The 16,426-nt window shown below is 40.5% G+C and overlaps 1 protein-coding gene across 1 annotated transcript in view; it reads left to right on the forward strand.

Moving 5' to 3' along the window:
• Nucleotides 1–1,890: 1,890 nt before the first annotated feature.
• MUSK (muscle associated receptor tyrosine kinase) overlaps nt 1,891–16,426 on the forward strand; it is a 54,593-nt gene continuing 40,057 nt past the window's right edge. Inside the window, exons 1-5 of the mRNA XM_064640857.1 lie at nt 1,891–2,079; nt 6,098–6,224; nt 9,398–9,549; nt 10,956–11,083; nt 11,529–11,670. Coding sequence (XP_064496927.1) covers nt 1,983–2,079; nt 6,098–6,224; nt 9,398–9,549; nt 10,956–11,083; nt 11,529–11,670 — 646 coding nt within the window. The 5' untranslated portion in view covers nt 1,891–1,982. The remainder of the gene's footprint in view (nt 2,080–6,097; nt 6,225–9,397; nt 9,550–10,955; nt 11,084–11,528; nt 11,671–16,426) is intronic.

Below are 16,426 nucleotides of genomic sequence, written 5' to 3' on the forward strand. Positions count from 1 at the left end.
CTTGCTGAAGGCAAGTCAGGAGAAAGAGCGCACCCTTATGTGTTAAGGTAAGCAGATGTGTACAGACACAAAAAACAAGTGGTCTTCAAATCTCAAGCTCCCATGTCACAGCTCCAAGCCTACTTCCAGCCAGCAGACAGCCTGAAAGCGTGTACTGTGTGGTCTTTTCCTGAAAAGCATGCACCCACATGTCCCTGCATGCACTAACCTCAGGCCCCGTGCACCCTTGCTGCTTCCCTCCTCAAAGCTGCTGGCCTCTCAGATACAGGCAGCCTCGAAAAACTTGAGAATTTTACTCTAAAAGACCAAGTTGCATTTCTATGGACCAGATTAATTGATTATATGTGGACTTGAACAAAAGAAATATTTGTAAATTCAGCCATGAATCAGGATTTCTCTGTTGCCTGGTAGGATTACTGTTGTTTCATTGTTGTCTTTTGTTTTCTTTGCTGTCATTGCTAGTTCCAGTATTCCTGGAATATCTTTGACATCTTCTGTGAGTGTTTTGGGCTTTATTCATCTTCAGAGCCATGGCATGTCCCCACAGTAACACTGCCATTATCAAGCCATGCCAAATCATAGGGATTCACACACTCATAGCGCTGGCCAGTTTTACTCTATTTACTCCTCAGAAGAAGCACTGCTGAACTATGTATGTTCATGGCAGAAATGACTGCTAAGAAGTGGTTGAAATGAAGATTTTCAGCACATAAACAAAATTCCAGAGATCTCAAAGTACCTTTTATTGTGGTATGTTATGATTGTGCATTCCCTTTCCTCAAACCATGTAATTTAGCGTGAAGCTGTCATGCACTCTGCTGATAACATGATGAAATCTATTTGGAATCATGTTCAATGAGCATTGGTTCTTTCCAGCTTGATTATTCACCTTTTTCTCTTCTGCTCATGCAGATGTTGCCCCCACATCAACCTTTCCACAGTGGTAAGCCCCTTTGCAAACATTTTTTGTATAAATATGTGTGCTGGAAAAACAGGCAGACAAATTACTTGATATTTTGGAATAAGAATATGACATGTAAACCACTGTATTAGGATGGGGCAAGACAAAGTGAGTCAGGAGATATGCTTGACTCTAATACTCCTCTAAATCTTCCTAGAAAATGAGAACTGCTTTTTAGTCTTTCCCCCTAGGCAGAGACCCGGTGGTTAATAAGATATTTCCAAAGATTAGTATCAATGTCCAACAATCATATTTCCCTACAGTAATGCCTTTACCCATGCCCAACTCCCTTGGGCTGCTGCTGCTGTTGAAATGGAATGGTCCTTTTCTCCTATGCTATAAATTTCACTTCTGCTGTGGGTATTTACTTATTCTGGCATCTCTTTCCAGGATAAGGCTATAAGGCTTTGTTTTTTTCAGTATGCTGCCCTGGTTCTCAAACACTGATAACCTTCTTGGCAAAGAAAGGCACTTTCAGCCACCAATGCCAACCTCTCCTGCTCCAGCAAATGCATCTGTTAAGAAAAGAAATGCTATCAGCAGGACAACAGGTGGCATATTGCAGCCAATCTTAAAAGGTTATAATAAGAGGGAGTGTATGTGAGAGAGAGAGGAGAAAAAATGGAAAAGAGGATGACTAAACTGAAGGGAAATCTAGGGGCAAGCATTTTTTCCACTACTGCACTTACGTGGTGCTGGAATGAAGGTCTGCTGACGTTGGAGCACTGGGGTAGGGTACTGCCCTGGAAATGCATTTGCCCATTGTACTGCTCTCTGTTTGCTTAGAAGGAATTCAGAAGGGATTTGCTTTCTCTTGTTTCATGAGCCCCATGCTTTCACACTGACCAAAGTGGATATGCACCAGATGGCCACGTCCATCATCACCGCTGGGTGGGAGAATTCCTGATTATACTTAGATCCCTCAGACCCCACTCTGTCACTAGCAGAGAAGCTCTGCTTGAGCACTGCTTCCGAAATGCAGCCGGCTGGGAGGTCCACACGCCTCGCCTGAAGGAGCCGGATGCCTTCTGGATCAAACATGAATGACTTGCTGAAGGTGCCCCTGGTGCAAGTCCTCACCCTGGCAGCCCTCAGCTTGGCTGAGACACTCCTGAAAGGTTTGCTTGGTGGGGCTTTTGCCCTGGTCTTCTTCTTCTGTCACTTGCTGAAAGAGGTTTTCCAAAGAGGGGGGTGTCTCTGGTAATGGCAGGGTGGGTGGTGCTGTAGTGTTTCCAAAAAAGACAAAAATGCTCTGCTTTAAGTTGTCACTTCACTGCTTTTAGAAGGATAGCAGTGAAAATATTCTGGAATTGAAGGTTCTTTGTCTATAAAGATCACGTAGTCCATTGTAATGGGCAGAGGGATCTTTGGGTTCAGCCTGGGTGGGATGTGTATTTCTCATGTTAAAGGAAGCTCAGAAGAATTAAGGGGCTGATAGTACCTGTTGCTGCAGAGCCCAAGACTTGTGATATTTGGCATGTCTGTGTACGCTAATAGGTACATAAAACTTCAAAAGAAGTAAATAGCTATTATGTCTTTACAAAGCGTATGTATATAAATACAAACATGCATTGTTTGTATAGGATATAATATAGAAGTTATTATACCTTCTTCCTATCTTTTGTGCACACACACATATGGACACATGCACACATATTTTTAGCCAGCAAAAGAACTGGACAAAAAAATCTGCTTAGGAAACTCTCTGAGGTACTAGTTGCAACCATGGTCTTCTGGACATACCATCTGATAATGCTTTGGGCAACAATTTTTGCTGCACAATGATTGTCCAAAGCCATTCAACGCATACTACATTGCAGCTTCAGGAAAACAAAACAAAATCTTATTCACATGTTAGGTAAACATTGCGGCTCTTGCAAGACTGTGCTTTTTATAATTGTTAGTCAGATTATTCTCAAAATGGAAAAAAAAAAAGAGGTATCTCCTTCATAAAAACCTTTTGAAATAAAAATGTAAATATTTTCCTAAGGCACTAAAATAATTGAGTGAACCCTAGTCTTTTTGAATGCTGTGGTAAGGCAGGATTTGAGAAGCAAGAAGAACAAAGGGGACAAGGATACCATTTTTTTTTCCTGGTGTCACAGAACAATGAACAGACACATACCCTATTCTAGAACATCGCATCAGGTGGATGAATCGACTTGTTCCCCAAGAGAAGCTGAGAGGTGACTGTAGTCCAATTGCCCTATAGAGGTCTTGCAGCATTAGCTGGAAACACAACTGAGCGGTTTTTGACCAGAGGAACTGCAATTTCTCTAGGTGTCTGCAATTTTGCAGGAGGGACTGGCTTTGGTTTCTGCATTATTTTGTTTGCCTGGCTTGTCTGGTTTCAAAAATGTGAATCCAGATCCAAAGCCAAGCAATCTGAAAGCTTCTGGTGGGCTGGGGATAGGAGGGGATTTGCTTTCTCGTAGTCCCATGACCAGCCTTGGGTCATTTTGCTATCTCGGGAAACTACAGCTGACACCCAGAGAAAGGGCACCTATGTGGATTTACACATATATAAGTTAATTGATTTTCAGTATTACTTAAAGCCACAGGGTTGCCTTAAAAATGTCAGAAAACCCAAAGGGCTACTCATGGAAAAGATTGGCTTCATTTCTATATGCTGATAGATACGTCCGTACACTGTTTGGATTTTATTTTCCCATGTTAAAATCTGGTAGCATAGGCATCCCAAGTTTTGAGAGTTTTGACTGCTTTCTGAAGAAAACATGAACTGACAGCAACACCTGAGCAGTTTGGATGGCTTTTAGAAGCAAAAGCAAGCAGCATTTCAGCCATTTTGGGGCTCTGTTGCAGCCTCACAACAAAATGGCATCATTGCTCGCTGTCTCCACTTGATTTTAACATCACAAAGGTAAAAAACAGCATACGAGGAAATACTGCGTCACTGTTCCTGTCACAGCTGCTCTTTGAGGATTCAGAATTTGGGGAGGCAGCTGTAAAGAAGTTCCTTCTCTTTTTACCATTGTGCTGTTGGTTTGGGCAGTATCGTCCGTAAGTAAGAGGCTTACAGACTTCTGAGCTGTATGCTGGCTTTTGGGAGGTGCCAGATGAGACCAGGTGTAGGCAATATTCTGTCATGCACTGAATTAAAGACACACCATAAAAGTATTTAACTGTTTCTAGATAATTTATTAATAGGTAAAGCTGATGGGTCTTGTTTGCCCAAAAGAATAAGTTACTGTAGTTGCGCATATTGACTCTTGGTACAAATGTAGCTTTATTCCTTGTGAGAATGGCTGTGCTTATGCAGACAACAGTTATAAAACTGGTTGCTTTGAATTATCATTACTGTAAAAATTTACATTTCTCAGTGTTGGAAGCATCCTACCAGAGACCAAGGCATGCGGACAACAGCAATAAAAACATACTATATGAAATTAGATTGCAAAACTCCAGGGTTAATGCCATCAAAAGACAATAAACTCTGTCAAAAACCAGCAATGTCCCTTTTGAAGTAGTCACGATAGACATCAGTGGGGGTTATTCTTCTAAGACAACCTTCAGTAGCAGGAAAACTTAGGCTTTATGGAAATCTTCCATTTGGTTTCACTGGCATAGAATTTATCTGGGGTGCAATACAGAGATTGTTTCTATCTAATGCAACCCAAAATGACCCAATACATTGAAGAGTGATACAATTTGAAGCAGTGATCTTAAACAGTGAGCGTGTCATGGACTTGTTTTAGTTAAATTTTCTTTAATATAATGTTTAGTACTACCTTAGCTATAGTTTTGAGATTTATATGAGTACAGTCATTACTGGTAATCAATGATGGAACTTGAAGTTATAAAATATAGAAATATTATTGATGCAGATTTGTTCTAATAAAATGTCAAAAGTGTTTAGATTTTTACATAAACCTGATAGTGGAAGCTGTTTCTTTCTTCCTCTAGCTTTATTCCAACAGAACTCCAAAGACATTCTAATTTTGACTCCCATGTAAATTGAAAAAGCACTGAGGTGTAGACTTTCTATTATTCTCAGTAACTGAAATCTGAGTATCTCCTATTTTTCCCCTTTCTTAGGAGGGAGGGGTAAATTTGTTATAATTTATTTTTTTCCTGAATTTAAACTTTAGTATACTAAGGAGGGCCAGCAGATAAACAGGAGTTGGTATTGTCCTGCGAAAACACAAACAGTATGCCACATACTGTTACAGTCAGAGGGGAATAAGAAGACTCCTGTATTCATTATGAATTTTCAAGGTGGTGTTTAGGAATATGGTATGAAATTAGTTTATCTCAGCACAATAATCAATGAAATCCAGTTCAACAAGTATGGGTGTGTGTCCCTTGCAGCCACAGATTAAAAGTTATTCAAGTGTCTTTGGAGACAGTGGCTGCAATGCATATCATGTGCAGGGAAAGTGATTCACTAGGCTTATGCTTTAATCCTTTCCAGCTATGATTCAAGTCTTTTACTGGAGTGACAGCAATTGTTTCTAAAGATGCATTCGAGTATCACAACAGGTATGATAACAGGTCTGATAATAAGCATCAGACATAGCTATCAGACTTCTAACTCTTGTACTACTTGTATAGAAGAAGTGAGAAAAAGAGAACATGTACTGGTAATGACACAAATCTGAAGGACCCTAATGACTGTGTGAGCCTGGCTTTGAAAAATATAGTGCTATATAATAGGTTTGGTGTTTGAAAAAAAAAAAAGATAAATAGTTGAGTGGAACAAATCCTGTAATAATGATGAAGAAGTCCAAATCTCATGCATTATGAAATAATAAAGAAGCACTCTGCCCACTCTGGGGGAAGATCAGCTTGGCTTCAATTGGTGTGCTGCTCCTTGCACTTCCAGCCTACACAATGCCAGGGGGGCAGCCTGGCACGGGGATAGCCTCATCTATGTTCTTGCAGTATGCCACCTAGTGCTGTGAACCTTGGGGGAGAGGAGGGTGAGAAACATAGGATCCATAGGGCTTGTTGGAGCTCGTTTTGCTCTGCTTTGCACCCTGTGGAGAGATCACAAAGCAAAATGCCATTGAGTGACCCTGCAGGGACAGGCTGCCTCCACCAAAGATGTCTGGCAGTCTATGTGCCTTTCTCCAGGAGTCACCATAAGGCTTTCTCATTTTCTCTTCCTTCACACAGCTCCCTTAATCACCACTCCTTTGGAAACAGTGGATGCCCTGGTAGAGGACGTGGCCAAGTTTGTCTGTGTAGTGGAGTCGTACCCTGAGCCGGAGATTACGTGGACACGCAACAGCATTCCCATCAGGTAGGGAGCAGCCCCAACCCGCTCCAGCATCTCCTGCCAAAACTGGCAGTGCTTTCCTCTGTGATAAAAGAGATATCTGGAATTATAAAAATAGGTCTGTGGCAGGGAAGAGGATGAGTGGCTGTAATTATATATGAATCTGTGTTCCTTACAGAATGATAAGAGCAACTTCACAAACTTGAGCTTGAAGACTGTTGGTTTCTGCTACAAGCTATGCAAGAATTTTCTTTCTAGCTTTAGGCAGTTCAATCCGCTCTGTTCCTCAGTTTATGAGTTTATGAGGTGGGAGGATGCTGTATAATATTTAAAAGAAACTTTACAAGACTTGTTGCCTATCTCAATGTTCTTGGGAACTTTGTGTGGAATGGGTCACACTATGCTATTCTTGTTTACTTCTAGTTCTGGATCTGACTCTAGGAAAGTGGCTTCTCATTGTTACACTTTCAAACGCTAAGCACCAGGAATGAGGATGCAGATGAAGGCGGCAGCCTTGGAAGTGTCTTATGGAAGTTGCTATCATTGCTTTTGCTCTGTTGCCACAGACAGGCTTCTACAAAGTAAATTGTACTTGATCTTCCAGCTCTGAAATCACGTTACATCTACCACATGCCTTCACATGTTTCTTATTCTAGATTGCTGTTAGTGACTCCCTCAGTAAAGGAAAATTACAGCACTCCCTTTCTTGGTTAATGCCTATTCTCTACAAGAGATGTCCATGTTAGGCAGATGGTCACCTGAAGCATGGTTCTCACTGTTGTGGTCAAGCATCCAAAGAGTCTTTGAACCATTGGCTTGAGAAACTCCAAATAAGTCAGTGGTAGCAGGAGGTAAATAATTTTAAAATAGGAGGAAAGCAGAAACTTACACATATGCATGCTAGCCTTCAGAAATCAGTTTTTTTCGTTGCCTGCAACCTCAGCAAAACCCTGGGCTTAATCCTATGACCCTGGCTTTGTTGCAACATGGAGGTCTGAACTTCCATGGATGTTATTGCCAAATCAGGTCATGTTTCTCCCAATCCCTTCCCCATCAGTGACACCATGACTGAAAATCAAAGCTGGGAGAGGACGTCGTTCATGCAGGGCCGTGCCTTTATCTCCCCAGATCTTTAAAATGGTCACTCTCTATGTGTTCTAAGATATGAAAACCAGACCATTTCGTACCACCATCCCCACTTCTAGAAGCCCAGCATACCTTTCTACAAGCCATCCCATTCTCTCTCTGAGATAGAGTGCCTTTTTCACAACATTGACCAAAGAGAAAAATACAGGTAAAAACATCTCTGCTGGTAAGGCCAGAGAGCTCAGGTGCTTCATTCCTTTACTAAGGCTTCTGGAACAACATTAATATCAGCAACCATTTCACTTTCACAAAGCTCTGCGGCATTAATATTCAGTACTGCTGGGTACAAAAGCTCAGACCAAAGACAGGGAAATGGATAAGCTGAATATATTTCTGCTACTTTCTAAGAACTCAGATGAAAATATTTGCAGAATGAAAAAGGATCGAATCAGTGGGCTTTTTTCTCTGAATAAACCTCCATATAAATATATTTCTGTGCCTCTGTGTATATATCAAACTTCAAAGGGCCTAGTTATTGCAAGCAATTAATATCAGTTATTTTATTTACAGGATTTTCTTCTCTTGCCAAGTCTCAGCATCCTGAACAGACAGCTAGGCTAACCTTCAAAACAGAACAGTGTGTAAACTTTCAACTTCGATGGGAATAGGGCCAGGACAGAGACTGCTGTCAGCACTAGTATTCTGGATGTGCCTTTTCTTTTGGCATCAAAACTTGTGCAAGGAGACCAGTAGGTGCCCTGTGCTGACTGAAAAGCCCCAGGACAGGGCTGTCCACAATAAGCCTTTCTCAGGGAAAGAAGGGTATAGAGTTAGCACATCTTTTACACTGTGGATGAGTTCATGGAACTTTTTCTTCCCATGGTGAAAAAGAGGAGCGAGATATAAGACTGAAAGGCAAAAGGCGGTTGAAAGGAAATATGTGCTTGTCAATGGCACGTTCAGATTACTCAGTGACTACACTACGATTTCTAACAGTAAAAGAACAAAACAGGACATATTTAGGTGTCAGATATTTGTGATAGCTTGGGAGACAATCCTTAGGTCAGAACTGTTCTGCTACTGTTCATCAGAATCAAAGTCCAGGTACATGAAAATGGTTCCAAAAATCATCTATGACGGTGTGAAAATCAAACATAAAGGAATTTATGAAATGCTGTGCAAACGTTTTTTACTGACCTTTTCTTATATTTTTCCAGTTTTGTAATGAAAATCAAGAGTTCAATCCTCTGACTTCTCATCACCTGTCTGCTTTTCCCTTGCTCTCACCCACACCCTACCCCACTCCCCTCCCTCCCCATGCCCCCCTATTATGTTCACATATAGAATTGGTCTTTGCTCCACATATTTTGTTACAGTATCCTACATCTTTATTGTTCCAGCTTCAGGGCTTCTCTTGTCTTCTCTGAAGTCTCCAGGTTAAATCCTGCTTTGTTAAAACTATAGCTCTCCTTGAATCCTCTAACCTTGAGAATGCTTCATCACATTTCTTTGCTTGTTTCATTTTGGTTTTGTGCTTGTCGGTTTGCGTTTTTTCCAAAAAAATGGACAAAACTGCTCCTGGATATAGACATAAAAATACATGGTTTTTTGTTTGTGTCTATTTTCCCAACAGTATAAATCTTTGTGTAACTTTATCTGTTCAGTGAAAAAAGCTTTCCTTTTTATTCTGGAGAAGGTTTCTTTAAACAACTTCAGCCAGTTCTACTTCCTATATAAGCAGTCCTTCCTTTGCATTGCACAATTACAGCTAACAGGACCCAGCTGGAAAAGATTATTTGTGCTCATGCCTGTCCTTAACCAGTCAGAAAACAAAATATGATACCTATTTACTTAACTGATATTTGGATGGAGAAAGAATTGCCGCTACACCAGTGGCAGTCAGGAGCTGCACGGTCTAGTGAGAATCTAAGTGAATCTTAAAGCCCAACTCAACATTTTCAGCACCTTTCCTTCCCCCTGCAGGTTGAAAATAAAAGGTAAAGCTTACTGCCATTTGTAGCAGTGTCAGTCGTCTGTAGATTTAAATGCAACTCCCCTTCTCTGTCCCTTGTTGTTCTCCCAGCCCTGACGATCTGTGCTGTGCCCTGCAGGCTGTTCGACACGCGGTACAGCATACAGAGGAACGGGCAGCTCCTGACCATTCTGAGCGTTGAGGACAGTGATGATGGGGTGTACTGCTGCACAGCAGATAACGGGGTTGGAGCAGCTGCACAGAGCTGTGGGGCTCTCCAGGTGAAAATGCGTAAGTGGGAATGCAATTTCTTCCTGACACCATGTGAGTATTTAATTGAAAGCCTGAACAGACCCCCAGGTATGGCCCCTGGTGATCTCTGTTCAGGGCAGACCCATGTTCTCGTGAGCCTGGGTGCAGTCCTTCGAGGCAGTGACACAGCATATTGGGTCATATCTTAACTTAATGCTGTTCTGATTATTCACTTTGAGTAACACACACTTGTGCCAGGATCAGGGGATAAATCCCAATACTTTGAAGAATGCCTTTTGTGCAAACTCCATAAAAGAGGCACAATTTGATAAACTGGACTTCCATGGTAATATTGCATAAATCCCTTGTGAATATTAAATGTAAAATTTCACTAAGCAGATTTCTGCCTGAGGATGGCAAAAGCGAGTAAATGATGTTCAGGTGCTCTCAGTAGTAGTGTGGAATGGTCTGGAGGACCATGAGGTAAATGTCATGATCTTACATGGAAGGCAAAGTACTTAGTCTTGCAAAGGGCAATGTAGGTTCTGAACTTGGTGAAACTGAACTCATATGGCTGCAGTTGCTAACACAAACACTTTAAAGGGCAGCAGAAGTATAGTCTGGCTAAAGCATCTGTTTGTAGGAAAGGATTTGTTTGTGCTAATGAGCATGACCCTCCAGGTCTGGTAATTCTGGAGTTCTACAGCACCCCAGTCACTGGCGGGTGGGGGCTGGAAGGTGATGCTCTCTTGAAGCTTGTTTTTCTGCTGGTTCAGTATCACGCAAGGGAGTCAAAATGTCAGGTCTCCCAAAATACTGAGATGACAATCTTTTTTACTCCCTGCTCAGAGTAAGCTAGGCCATATGGTTCCTTGGGCAAAATAAATTTAAATTTATCCATTATTAACTTTAAGGGAGTTTGATTGCTTTTTTCTTTAAAGATCATTTCTTCTTTTAACTAGCACAGTTATAAATCCTTCCATTCGTGATATTGAGTTTACGTGCCTTTCTTGTTGAGCTAGAGGCAAGCCTGGGTTAAAACTGTTTCAAAATCAATTCAATCCAGATCTGAACTTTCATACAAGACAGTGTTTACACAGTGAAGAATGTCAAAACCTGGAATGCAAACATTCTTCAATACTGGAAATACTCTTATCTGAATTTGGATTTTAGCCCAGGCCTTAATTCAAATGACCATCAAACTCCACTCAGGAAAACAAATAACCCATGTAAGTTAACTGCTTTTGCATCCATAAACTGAAACTTAATGCTGTGCTGAAGAAAGTTCTTTCTTTCCAGGGCAGTTCATGATGAAGTAAGACTGCTCTACCTTTCAGCAATATAGAGAAAAAGCATAAAAATTTTTGATGTAATTTCTGAATTTGTCTTGTCCTAGTATGTCTTAGCTTCATTTCAACTTTAATTTTGGACTTTTAAAATTTTAGGACCCAAAATAACCCGACCACCTGTAAATGTGGAAATAATAGAAGGCTTAAAGGCTGTTCTTCCATGCACTACAATGGGGAATCCAAAACCTTCTGTTTCATGGGTCAAAGGAGAAACAGTTGTAAAGGTGAGTAGAGAATAATTTTTAAGTAGTGATAATTATTTCTTAAAGGTATTGTGTTAAATATTATCATCAATTATAGTATTTGTAAATTTTAGTTGCTAGAAAGCAAGCATTGGAAAATCCAGGGTTCATCTCTCTGGATATCTGTATCTTATATTTTATATCCTTATTACACTAATCGTGGACAAATGCTGATGAAAGCACTTGTGAGTGTTCTCATAAATAAGAGCTCTTTTGAAGCTATAATTCAGAAATCTGCAAAAATAGGGATGGGTGAGTTTGTCATGACAATGCTGAGCGGGGAGAGCTGGCCCCAAATCCTTCAGTTGTAGGACAACACAAATAATGTTCATGCATGTAAGCCCAATCTTTGTAAACAGATGTTTGGTGCTGCTTGTGTGCAGCCTGCATGTAGAGGCCTCACCTCAATTGCTCCTTCCTCTGGCAGGAGACTGCTCGCATTGCTGTCCTCGATTCAGGGAATTTAAGGATACACAATGTTCAGAGAGAAGATGCAGGACAGTATCGTTGTGTAGCCAAGAACAGTCTGGGCACAGCCTATTCGAAACCCGCAACTGTTGTAGTGGAAGGTGAGTAACCCTTGCACCAGGCTCCAGCTCCACGTGCCAGCTCCTTGTCATACCTAGTTAACTTGAATTAACCTGAAGTATTACACTGATGTTAACAAAAACATCTTAGGGGGAGAGAGGAGAGGAGAGGGCCAGAGGGAGAGGGAGAGGGAGAGGGAGAGGGAGAGGGAGAGGGAGAGCTTTCCTCATTGTGGACTTGAACATCTTCTGCACGCTAAACTGAACACCAGATTGATTTTTCAGTTTCTGGTCTTTATGCTCTCAGTGTCTATCTTTTACGTAGAGAAGACGTTTGCTTTGTGGTATAAATCATCAACAGTTTTAGAGTGCTGAGATCTGTGAACTGCAGGAAACCCCAAACATAGGCAACAAGGCATTCTATCTTCCTGAATCCTCTAAGAGAATTTCAATTGTGTAAGGGTTTGTAGAGTGGGTGGAGGAACGACTGATTCAGTATATGACTTAATTTTTATTTCTGATTCAGAATGACCACACTCTGGAAAGTGCAGAAGGGTTTCCATTTGCCTAGTAAGCTTCAAAAGATTGTTGTGGGTTACATTTGGCCTGGGTGCAATCTCATTTCTAAGAGGAACATTGACACCTGGGAGCACGATCAGGTATATTAGATCGAACTAGAAATCACTGTAGGTCTGCTGTTTCCCTAAAGAATGCATTAATTTTCCAGGTGGATTTTTTTTCCCTTCTCTTTTTAATATTTATACATATAGATTTTGAGTGTGTCAGAAATCCCTTTAAATCCGGAAGATAGCTATTCTTAGTCTAGATTCAGAGCCATGTTTATCCCAGGATAAAAGTGATAAGGCAAAATGAAAACAGTTGGATCTTGATGTGAACAGCTTGGGTTTTTGCCTCGTCACTGAGGCAATGGGCAGACGCTTATCAAGGGTTAAACTGTAAATGGCAAATACTTGGTGCCGTGCACACCAACAGCCCTCTCTGGGCCTCAGGCACTGAGATTTTATTGCTCCAGACCTACCAGAGCCAGTCAGGGAACCTAAAAGCAGCCTGGAATTGCACCAAAAATCCAGGTTGCTAAGGTAGATATCTTCTTTTGTCCCCATCTGCAGAATTATGCAGTGGCCTGCTCATTCAAGGAATGGTAAAATAATCCACTAATATCCTACCTGAAAAGGAGAGCATATGAATGCTCTTTTTAAAATGAGGAAAATTAATTCCTAATTAATCAATGGGAGCTCAATGCTCCCACACAAGCTATGCCCTCATATTCCCTGCATGTGTTGGGTGAACAAAGAAATGCTGTTCTTCAGGCTCACCTTTATTTCTCTGATAGAACACTTACATAATATATCTAATTTCAGGCTGTCACCCAAACTAGACTGATGTATGCTTGGTTTACAGTTTTAGCTTCCAAAATCCAAAGCTATTATATCTGACTGCAGCTTGCTGTGTATTCAAATCCCTTCCTCTCATGGTACTTTAGATTAATTCTCATGGATCTTTAGGATGCATACATATGTATACATATACCTGTGTACACATGCAGGTAAATACACACACGCATACACATCACCCTCACATAACTCTTTTATTATTACTTTTAGTATCCCTCTCCTCCTGTCTCTCCTACCCCCTTAGTAGCAGAATTTTAAAATAACTCCAAGTAAATAATATACTAAAATTACTCAAAGCAGGAAAACTACACTCCAGTAGTAGTGTTTGAGCATACACTGTGTTCACAAAACTTGTGAAAATTGCTGTTCATTGCTTCTCTAATAATACTACAATATTTTTCCTTAGATCTTGGTGCTAGTATTCACTGGAGTCACCACTCTGCACAGTGTGGCTTAATATTAAAATAAAATGACTAAGCATGGCTGGATAACTATGAATATTTAGTTCCAAGGCCAGTGCTCATTCAAAGAGCAGTGCAAATATTGATACCTAGCTAAATCTAGATCATGCAGAACCTGATTTCTGTTGTGAGCTTTCCTTTTTAATGGGTCTAGCATTAGTCCTGTGTGGTGTCCCACCCTTAAGGGGAAGGGAGCACCCAAGACTCATAGGTCCTCGCTGAAAGGAATGACAACAGTCAGAGAGTCTGCAAAACTTAAAAGCTTACAAAGTTTTATTTGTAAGTTACACATTTGGCATGGAAATTTGTTTGTTAATTCCTGACCTCCTGCGTAAGCACACAGCAGTGGGTTTTGGATAAAGGGGTGGGATGAAAGGGAAAGCAGTGAGAGAGAGAGGTGGATTTAAGAGTGGAAGAGAGAAAGAAGTCACTATGAAGTGCTTCTCCACTAGTGCTCTGGTTTACAGCTCTGTAGAAGCCATATAATTGTGTTGGGTTGTATTTTCCCCATTTGATTTCTTTAGTTACAACCCACTCAAATTATGAAAAAAAGGACTAGTAAAAGTATTTGCATGAAGCAGAATTGCAATAGGCAGAAACAAGCCTTCTCCACACTACTGTGCAAAGTGAAACAAATAAGCAACGATCAGTCTGCTGGGTCAGTTAAAATTAGTGTGTGAATGTGACTTGTTCTTGCTTGTCCATCCAGAGAGGTCTACAAAAGGTAATACATGCACTGAGATAAAGGAACGATATTGTAATCTTGGCTGTTTGCCAAGAAATGTGTTTTTAATTTCCTGGAGGCCATATTTCTGACCTGCAGTTTTGTATTAATTTTCTATTACCTTAAGGATTTTGCTAACTAGATGTTTAATCACTACTTTATCAGTTTTGATAATGTACACTTCTGCTAACTGTAGAAGAGCATTTGTATACTCAGTGAAATAGCTCATTGCCAAAGGATTTCTAAAAATTTCCTGTTGGTTGCTGTACTGATGCCCAAAATGAATCTCTGGCTGAAGGATTCCTGGATGAATCCAAGATTCAGGACTACGGTAGAAGAGAAGCATTTGCTGGCTTACCTGGCTTACCTTCAGACACAGATGTCTGAAGGCTGAAGTTTATTTACAAGATGTTGGCTGAGATGGCTAAGATGTTCCATCCAGTTTCACCTGAAGATCACTCCTTTAGAAATAAATATGAGAGCAGCTATTGCCTTTAGTAGTGTTGAGAGTTGTCCTCAAGTGCAGAAATTCCCATTGATGTCAGTGAAAATTCAGGGCAGGGTAAAGACTGTTCAGCTGTGCCAAGAACGTATTTTTTAGACCTTGTCTGAGCATTTGAAATCTGTAGTGTTTGCAAGACCTTTGTCTGTTTTTCCCTTCATGCATAGGCTGTAGAACAGGAGGAATTTTGATTTTCATTGGTATTTCCAGTGACATTGATCCAGTCCACTAATAGGACCAGTTTCATAAAAGCTGTGCATGAGCTCCTCAGGTTCAGCTTCTGGGCCTTCTACCTTAAACTATACACCCTCTGTAGTCCCCAAGGTTTGAAGTGTATCACAATGATATTCTTCATATGCGTTGTGTATGAATTATATGATATTAGAAGACTAAATTTAAAGCCATGAGCTCTTTCCTGGTGAGAGGTATGGGAACATTCCAGTTAAGAGCATGCTTGTCACTCAGACACAGAGAGAAGCTGCCTGGTATTTTTTTTCTTAATATGCAAAATAAATTCCTCTAGATGGTTTTGCTTTAATCCCTTGCTATCTTTTCCAGATGTTGTGCTTATAACAAGTATTCAAAGTATATGTAATTCCTGCATCAAATAGGAAGTATCTACTGAAGAACAATCATAAACCAGTAAATTTTGTGATGATTTACAGGCTTCATTGCCTGACGTGTTCTAGTTTTTGCTTTGTTTTGGAGAATGTTTCCTTCTCTCCTTGGTAGAAGGAAAGTGCCATCTTGTGAATGAGTAGAATGAGTTCCTCTCTTATACATTCTTCATTCTTCAAAATAAAAAAGTCACAAAGGAAATTGGAAAATTGATCATGAATTTCTTACCATTTAGACGTAACAACTTTTAAAAAATGAGACATAAAGCCATGAACCACACGTTTCATCCTTAGCCTTATTTTTAGCTTCAGCTATGGAAAGAGCATTTTCTGGAAACCGATGGAGTTATTGTCATTGAAATGTACAAAGGGTTGTGATGGATTGGGCACTAATACAATTGAAGGCAGAATGTTCTTCCTAAGGTGTCCTTCCAATCCAACAGAAGCATGTGTGTGGCAGTCCTCTGATGCAGGAAGACAGTGTGAATAGTCTACTGGGACTTTGTGTGCAATAGGTTTTTCTTTCCCTAAGGACGAAGAACAACCTTCCTGTTGTGCCTTTTTAGGTGTTGTATGCAGCTAGTGAAACCTTTGAATTCCCAGTTTGCCCAGTGATGCATTTTTAATGTTGAAAAAGAAAGAAAAAAGGAATAAATACGTGAACCGTAATGTTAAAGGAAAGGGTACACAGATAGTCCTGTTGGTTGTGTACAGAGTTAGATGAACCTCCATCTTGTGACTTGTGTGAAACTGAGCTTGATCTTCAGCCTGTGGCACCAGAGAATGGTGGAATTCAGGAGTTTTGGACTATAGAGTGTGATAAGGTTTAGCTTTGAAGCCACCACTTTACAGAGCCATGTCTAGAAATTAGCAAGTACAAATCTGTAAGGAAACAAATAAACAAATTAACCAGGACAAGTGCTGGAAGATCCAGTATGTTTAACAAGAAACGAATGGGATTCTTCATGGATTTAATAACATTTTTTGATCAAATCTTCTCTGCAATTTTTAACAATCAGAATGCGGTCAGCTGGTGCTAGTGATCCTTTCTTTATCCAGTCAGTTTCATTCACCTTTTT

Source organism: Pseudopipra pipra, chromosome Z (genome assembly GCF_036250125.1).
Source record: "Pseudopipra pipra isolate bDixPip1 chromosome Z, bDixPip1.hap1, whole genome shotgun sequence".
Lineage (NCBI taxonomy): Eukaryota > Metazoa > Chordata > Aves > Passeriformes > Pipridae > Pseudopipra > Pseudopipra pipra.